This window comes from Aristolochia californica, unplaced genomic scaffold (assembly GCF_029961685.1).
Source record: "Aristolochia californica isolate CCGP_79_NKW_82.1479 unplaced genomic scaffold, dmAriCali1.0.hap1 SCAF_9, whole genome shotgun sequence".
NCBI lineage: Eukaryota > Viridiplantae > Streptophyta > Magnoliopsida > Piperales > Aristolochiaceae > Aristolochia > Aristolochia californica.
This window is the reverse complement of record NW_027182290.1, coordinates 34,938,808-34,946,912: the sequence shown is the minus strand read 5'-3', so window position 1 is coordinate 34,946,912 and position 8,105 is coordinate 34,938,808. Positions and strand designations below refer to the sequence as shown.

At 40.7% G+C, this 8,105-nt stretch overlaps 2 protein-coding genes across 2 annotated transcripts; one reads left to right on the top strand and one right to left on the bottom strand.

The window, feature by feature from the left end:
- Positions 1 to 1,461: 1,461 nt before the first annotated feature.
- On the bottom strand, positions 1,462 to 3,226 carry LOC137940865 (loganic acid O-methyltransferase-like). Its single transcript, XM_068785983.1, has 3 exons — positions 3,092 to 3,226; positions 2,390 to 2,950; positions 1,462 to 1,797 (listed from the first exon to the last, which is right to left on the bottom strand). The coding sequence occupies exons 1-3, from the start codon at positions 3,224 to 3,226 to the stop codon at positions 1,462 to 1,464; spliced, it is 1,032 nt and encodes a 343-aa protein (XP_068642084.1).
- A 626-nt stretch (positions 3,227 to 3,852) lies between these two features.
- LOC137940863 (loganic acid O-methyltransferase-like) lies at positions 3,853 to 7,148 on the top strand. The gene is made up of 5 exons (XM_068785982.1): positions 3,853 to 3,872; positions 5,057 to 5,069; positions 5,886 to 5,954; positions 6,035 to 6,694; positions 6,804 to 7,148. The coding sequence occupies exons 1-5, from the start codon at positions 3,853 to 3,855 to the stop codon at positions 7,146 to 7,148; spliced, it is 1,107 nt and encodes a 368-aa protein (XP_068642083.1).
- The last annotated feature ends 957 nt before the right edge of the window (positions 7,149 to 8,105 follow it).

Here is an 8,105-nt window from a genome sequence, read left to right as displayed (position 1 = left end):
ACTCACTGCCAAAGCTACTATCTACTATCTACTATCTGCTATTTGCTACCGCCTTGACTCCGACTTGATTACTACCCTAGATTAATATTACCTTGGATTATACACAACTTGTTACTTGGTGCATAACTTCCTTATTCAACGATGGACTTGCTGAAAATTATCTTGTTGATTGTTGTCAGCCTTAGTTATTCTGATGGAGAAGAAAGCACTTGGAGACCCCTGAATATTATCTTCCGGTAATTACCCTTTACCCCCATAATTGGCAGTTTTACTCCTACCATTTGAGAGTCGGTGCCCTGTGTTGGGACACCATGATTTAGGAACTTATTAATATACTTTTGAGCAATGCCTATAGACCCACTACCTACAGAGGATAGGAGTGTGCCCAACATCCAGCGTGAGTCAAGTTTACTATTCACCCAAGAAGTGTATTTTTTTAGCTACCCTAAGAAAGTAGGTAGACTTTGTGCCCCCACAGTAGGGCTATTTTTTTGGCTGAGAAATTGAGCAGAAAGTATTTTTTACTATGACCATTTGACAGGAGTATGGAGAGATGTCTTACGACTAGGAGTGATTTTATTCTCTCTTATATTATGCCAACTAGATCTCTTGGTAAAGAACAAAGAGACCACCAATTTGAAGGGAGAGTGATGGAAGATATGATGGACTGCTATTTTATACGAGAATATCCAATACACCATTTGTAGCAACCTGGGCGTTCATGATGTTCTCTCACCCCTAGCTTGGGGGAGGGTGTTGGAAGATGGGCCCAAGGCCACACAAACAATGAAGTCCACACGTCCAAGAGTGTGGAAGATGGGCTCAAGCCCACAGACCAAGGAGAAGACCTATATGCCCACATAGTGGTGGCAGGATGGTACGTAAAGGGTCATCTCATAAAGATGACACTGATATAATTAGTCTATGATTTATGTCTCTTATTCACTTTTAATAGGGTGAAGGGTATTCTTATAATATTAGTACTTTGGATATCTATAAATATAATTTAAATGGGCAGGTTTGGACAAGTCTATTATCCTAATTTTCCTCCTCGTTACTCCAAATTTGTCACTCTTCCTCTTCTCCACAACGCTTCTTCTTCTCACCCCTTAATCCTCTTCTACCATGACTATACATCATGGAATCCGATGTTTCAACACCATACATGCTTTAGAAATTTGGGATTTCATTACAAATTCGAAGTCATTATTCTCACGCGCCTCATCCACCTCAAGCAAGTAGAAAAACTTAATCAAACATGGATGCTTTAGAATGATACGTACCTAAGGAAACTATTAACCTATAGTGCCCTATGCATAGTTTTTACTTGTGTTTTAACTCAAAGCTCTCATAAATATTTAAGAAACAACATGCAGGAAGATCTCACATTAATCCTTGTTGATGCTCCATTCTAGGAAAACCATTATGCCAGTTAATATTAAAATAGAGTTGTCCAAAGATTTAGTTGGGCTTGCGCTTAAGTAGAACAAAAAGATACTGGCTCACTTCCATACTTTGTATAATGAGATGAGAAGACTCTTCAATTTTCTGGCGGTGTATGTCAAAGATTTCATCGATTATTTCACTCCCAAATTGCGTGCTCATTATCACCTCTGTAATTGCTCTTATGAGAGCAGACAAAACACGAGCATCAAAGGCCATGTTGGGTATAGTTAGTGGCTGCATCATCTCCATACTGAAACTGCCATTTTCTTCAACTAACATCCCGAATTCATCAGCAGTTGGAAGGTAGGCAGGCAAATTGAATGAATCTACTTGATCTTCATCCAGTCTAGCCTGTAAAACATAACGAAATGCATAATCCTCTTGCGAATTACTACTCTATCCTTCCATTTATACCAAGAAAATAAATGAGACAATACAAACTCCGACTCATTCCTTATTTGAGTGGACTAGAGGCATGAATAGGGGTGGCCACAATCTGTGTCAAGCTCGGGGTATCTCGAAACCCAAATTTAAAAAAGTCGAAAAAAACTCCAAAAGCTCAAACCCGACCCCGACCCCGACCCAATCACCATCTCTGTAACCCATCTTCGTCCTGTCCTAGTAAACTAGACTTAACCCCAACTGGTCCCTGCCCTACCCTAGCCTGCGTCTTCCGTGTGGGTCGGGTTTGGGGAACCCTTCCCTGACCCTAAACCCAAATGGTTTTTTTTTCTGCCCTGTCCCAGAATCTCAAAATCCGGCAACAGAGCGCGGGATTTCCAGATTTATTACTCAGCAGATCCCATCACCAAATTAACATTATGAATCTTACGGATTATGGGCATTCGTACCTGGATGACCATATCAGATAAAGCTGCTTCGAGGAGGCCGAATAGCACAAAAAAAGAGTGGCTTTAGATCTGCCTTCCAGGAATGGAATGACAAGTGCCATAGAGCCACCACCAAAAATCTCATCTGCCCTAGCTAGCAGAAAACAGTTCAGGACCACGGCAAACTGGCCAAGAAATGCAGCCGAAACCTCGCGCTTGGCCCCAAAACAAGTGATCTTCCCCTTATTCCACGCAGGAGAGTTTTCATTCATCACCTCTTTGGGCAACTCAGACAACCAGTGAAGCGCGTAAGAGCAGTGGACGAAATGAAGGGAGGCCTTGGGGAAGAGACGGCCATGGAAGGATCCCGGCACGGTGGCTGCAAAATTCAGGTGGCTATCCCACAAGGGAGATCGGATGAGTGTATTGAAATCATTGGATGCGATGTCATTGAAGAAGGCTTGAAACTCCGGCAAATTGCCATGGGACTCATAGTACTTGAGCTTCACTGCTTCGATTATGGTTCCGACGAGAAGGAACGTGTTGGGACCTGCGGAGCGGCCCAACTCGGCGATGCAAAACGGCTCGCCTGGATTTGTAGGAGAATCTTTCATGTTCAAATCCTTGGCTATGACCTCCTTGATCATGGTTAGAGCTGTTGTTGATCCACTTCTCTGTCACACCATAAGATATTATTGAAGGCCATTTTGCAACCTATAATCAGCCTGATGATCCCACAACGTGAAGCAACAAAAGCAACCATAGAATCATCGCCTCATCAGCAGTAAAGCTGAACTGGGAAGAGAGGAACTTACCTGATAGGTAGAGTTTCGGGCATAACTGTTTGGACCATCGCCTCCATTCATCGAACATGACCTCGTCTCTTGCCGTGCAACTCTGTCTTCTTTTTCTGCAGCCTTCATTTCTGAAAACACCACAAGGTCTTCCATCTGTAAATTTTCCAAGGACCCTTCAAACTTAAAAATAAAAAAGGTCGGAGGAAATTCCCATGAATTGGAGATCTCGAGACTGGTGCATCTCTGTTCAGTAATCAATTTTATAAAATTTGTGATTAATAAGCACATCGCTGTCACGGAATCTTCCATTAAAGTATCTTGTCTATCAACGAAAACATTGATAGGCTATATATCCTTTTCGAAAGCTCTTATTGCAAGCCAAGCTGTATGTGAGGCATCAACATTGTATTCTCACGTAAGCACGCCCATTGACTGCTTCTCCTTCCGCGTCGAGAGACGAAAATGACTAAAAGGCTCTCATGAATAGTAAAGGAAACCATTTATCCTTATTGAGACTCCACATTAGGGAAACCATTACACCATCGGTAAATATGAAATATGGATTGTCCAAAAATTTTACTTGGGTTTGCGCGTAAAAAGTACAAATATATCCTGGCTCACTTCCATACTTTGTGTAATGAGATGAGAAGACTCTTCGATTTTACAAAAGAATTTTACTGCCCTGAGGTCTCATTACCTATGTGGTTTGTGGTGTTGGGGCATCGAGACCCTATAGTTCACTTTCCGGTCAATGGGTGGGCAATGTTCTCAGGGATCATATGGAGGTGAAGGTGGAAAAGTTCAAAGTCTACCTTGATAATCAAATAGCTTGTTTTTATTCTTATATCGAGGTCCTACAAATTACTCGATCAAATCTTCCTTTTAGTTTTTCCTGTTAAGTTTTATAATATTGGAGTTATCGGAGAAGTTTGGTGTTGAAATGAATAGTAATATCTAATTTCCATTTATAGAGACATTCCTTTGCAAATGTCGAGAATGTTAGTAAACAAAAAGTTTGACATACTATGGGGTTGATGCCTTTTATATGATTTAGATTGGAGATGGTAAGTATTTAACTAATGTAATATATTTACATGTGCATGTCCTTCTAAATGTGTAGGCCACAACTTGTTATGATATTGAGCAATTTTAGATTACTCGTCACTCCTGAGTATGGGTAGACTGATAGATCTGAAGATCAAAATGCAAGTGTAACTTTCTTATAGAAATATATTTTATTTAAGCAAAGATAGTTATAACTAACTTATGTTGTTTTTGCAAGATGAGATACAACGATTGGTATGAAAGGCATAAGAGGGGTGTGAGCTGGTTCATGAGAGTGCCATTGTGTGTTAGGTTTATGAATTTAGGTCTGGCTACGTTAAGGGGTTAGGTTTGTCTCATCCGCCTCTACCGAGGATGGCGCTATCATCTTCGTCTCAGTCGTTTACATGTATAAAGGAGTTTGATTGTCATAATGAGTAGGATCGTAAAATGAAGAACTTGAAGATGAAGATGCAATGGTTCTTTCAACATCTATAGACCCAAAGCCAACCCCCCCAGACTAATGGTTTATAATTTTTTATTATTTTGTATAATTTATAATTTTTTTATATTTAAAAAAATACTTTGTACTATTTGTAAAAAATTTGGGGTTAACCATCTCATTCACCTAATCAACTGGGTAACTTATTTAAGCAAGTCCATTTGTTTGACCACACTAATATAACTGTGCAATGATCTTTGGTTTTACCTAATTTTTGCGTGTTTTTATATTCTTTGAAAACGATTTTCTTGTCTGGAAGTCATGAAGTGTCTCATCGTTCTTGACCCATTAGTGTATCTAAGGTAGCAGAAAAGTTACTTCATTAGGACTGCTCAACTATTTGATTGAAGGGAAGGGAAGGAAGTCGCCTTCCACTGACCATCGTATTTCGTTTACTTGAACCCAGACCCCCTTTCAGTTCCCACACGACTGTTGAGAATTAATTTGTCCGTTCGGCTTTTAAAGTTTAAACTCCAGTGGCCTGGCTATTATGAAGGCATGGAAGGGGCGACTTTGAGCATGTAGTGATCATGTTGGTCAATGTCGGTATGCAGAATGTAACGTTTATGATTTGTTGTTTAATTCATTTCGTATTTTTTTATCGTTTAGTTCAATTGTATTTCACGTTTCTTTTAATAACCTTATTATAGCAGCAACCCCGAGTGAGTGGCCTATCTTTCCTTAGTCGCGGTTCAAGGGTCAATGAATGCAGACTGACCTGATAAAATTGATTTCACCAGCCATCACCATTGATTACTTGAGAGTGTAGACCCCGTCCGCCTTGGCTTTCATTTGTCAGCAGACCAAATCAAGTAGTAAAAAACACCAACACGTAACGATCAGCCTGATATCGAAGAGGTTGAGATAGGACGGAACAATTAATCTTCTCTTTATTCAAATAGAATGCTATTTGAAATATTTACTTTTCAATGATTCTTTAACAGAGGCATACAAGTTTTTAATCTGGAATTTGGACTGATCCACGCTAGTCAAACTTGGTATGCTGAATGTAATTCGTCCGCTCAAGTGGACTGAATGGGCATCCATATTGTGGAAGCTAAGACGCTACAGCCTCATCATCGAACTTGTATAAATACCACTCCATCGGTCTTAATTGATGAACAACTCAAGCAGAGATTCATTAGATACAATCAGGTCTGAGAGAGAGAGAGAGAGAGAGTGAAAGATCAAATGGCTTCTGTTGCGAAGAACAGCTGCTACATGAACCGTTGTGAAGATGTTTCGGCGGACGGAGCTAGGACCAAGCCCGTTGAGTCGTATCCCATGAACGGAGGTGATGGCCCAACCAGCTATTCTCACAACTCTCACTATCAGGTACATATCCTTTCACTCCTTAACTTCCTTCCTCTCGGTCGTCTTGCAAAGTGACTTATGTTGTGATTTTGGTGCTGTAGGGAGAGGGAGTGAACGTTTCGAAGCAATTGATCAGCGAAGCCATCTCAAGTAATGTTAGCCTGGAACACTTCTCCTCTGTCGAGACGTATCACATCGCGGACCTTGGCTGCTCCGTCGGACCCAACACCTTCTCCGTCGTCCAGAACATCATCGGGGCCGTGGAGCACAAGCTGCTTGGCCTTGGTTCCTCTTCTAATGTCCTGGATTTCCAAGTGTCTTTCAACGACCACGTGTCCAACGATTTCAACACCCTGTTTGCTTCTCTTCCTTCCAAAGGCCGACGATATTTCGCAGCTGGAGTGCCTGGGTCTTTTCATGGCCGTCTCTTCCCCAAGGCGTCTCTTCATTTTGTCCACTCCTCGTATGCGGTTCATTGGCTCTCACAGGTGCCCTACGAAGTGAAGGATGAGACCTCTCCGGCATGGAATAAGGGGAAGGTGTTTAGCATAGGGGCTAAACCAGAGGTAGAGGAGGCATATTCAGCTCAGTTTGCCAAGGACATGGAAGTTTTCCTGCAAGCCAGAGCAGAGGAGGTTGCCGTTGGTGGGTTGATGGCACTTACCCTTCCGTATACTAAAGGTCCTGTTTACGTCGAACAGGCTCTCTTTTACAGGCTCTTCCACATCTTGGAGCTAGCTCTAAACGACATGGCCGACAAGGTGGATAAATCTTTCCCTACGACTAATTTCCAATTGCCTAGTTTATAAATCTTCGTTTCAAATCGATCTTAAGATATATCATACTCACTGAATTGCTGCCATTTTTCAGGGTCGATTGGATGAAGTGAAAGTGAACTCCTTCAACCTACCCATCTACATTCCCAGTATGCAGGAGATCCAAAAGCTGGTGGAAAGAAACGGGTCCTTCACCATCGAGAAGATACAGCCATTGACTTCTGCTGCGAAGGGATTTAGCTCCAGACTTGACGCTCGGCAATGCAGCATGATAGTGCGGGCACCCATGGAAGGAATAATGAGCCAATACTTTGGTAGTGAAACCATTGATGAAATCTTTGAGAAATACGTCGAAATCGCTGAAGTGAATTCAGACTTCGTTGCACAAAGCGCAGCGTTGACTGAAGACCTATTTGTGCTCCTTAAGCGCAAAGCTTGACAACTGGAACACTTCCGAACCTGTTCGATGCTTGGAATTTTGTTGTTACTATGTTTTAGTTTGTGGTTACACTATAAAATAGAAATAATTTTTATATCCCTTCCTCAACTTACAATTAACTGTATTACCCTTCCTCAACTTACAATTAAGTTTAAGATTTGACGGAGTTGTTAGACTTGATGTCTAATAATAATATAAACATCATAGAAAATAGATATTAAATCCTCTATAATTCCATTATCATGAAAACCATACATATATCATAGAATTGAAATAAAAAGAATAAAGAGAGCTTACCTTTCATCTTGAAGAATATAAATAGAACTGGAAGTGCACAAGATAAACTTTTATAATTCGTTTACAAGTGATAAGCTTGCTCCCGTTCAGCCAGACTAGGTGTGCAAATAGCCTTAGTCTCACTTGTAAGACCATGGAGGAATTTATAGATTTTCAAAGGGTGTGGCACTAATGACTATTCATAAGGACACATCCTCTTAGAAGAGATACATCATCTCAGGAGAGATACATCCCCTCAAGAGAGACACATCTCCTTTTTCCCAAGGGATGTGTCCACTAAGTCAATGCACCCATTTAATCTACCTCTACAGGGGGATATGCTGGCCATTATTCCCTGTACTGAACATCCAATGATAAAGCATCTAGAAGTGGGCCCCACGCCATATGAATCATGGTAATTTTATTTTATAAACAATATATTTGAAACCATAATTCCAACAAACTCCCACTTGGTATCAAATCCATTTTAAATTCCGATTTTCGAAAAAACATAAAAAATCAATCTTGACACATAAAATCATACCATGACCATATGCATTACCTTAAACACTTTAATATACATGTGTAGTTAACCCGGGCCTACACAATATATATCTTAGATATCCAAGGCTGGGGAATAAACCAAATTCATACTTGTCAAATTTTCCAATTCAGCGGTCT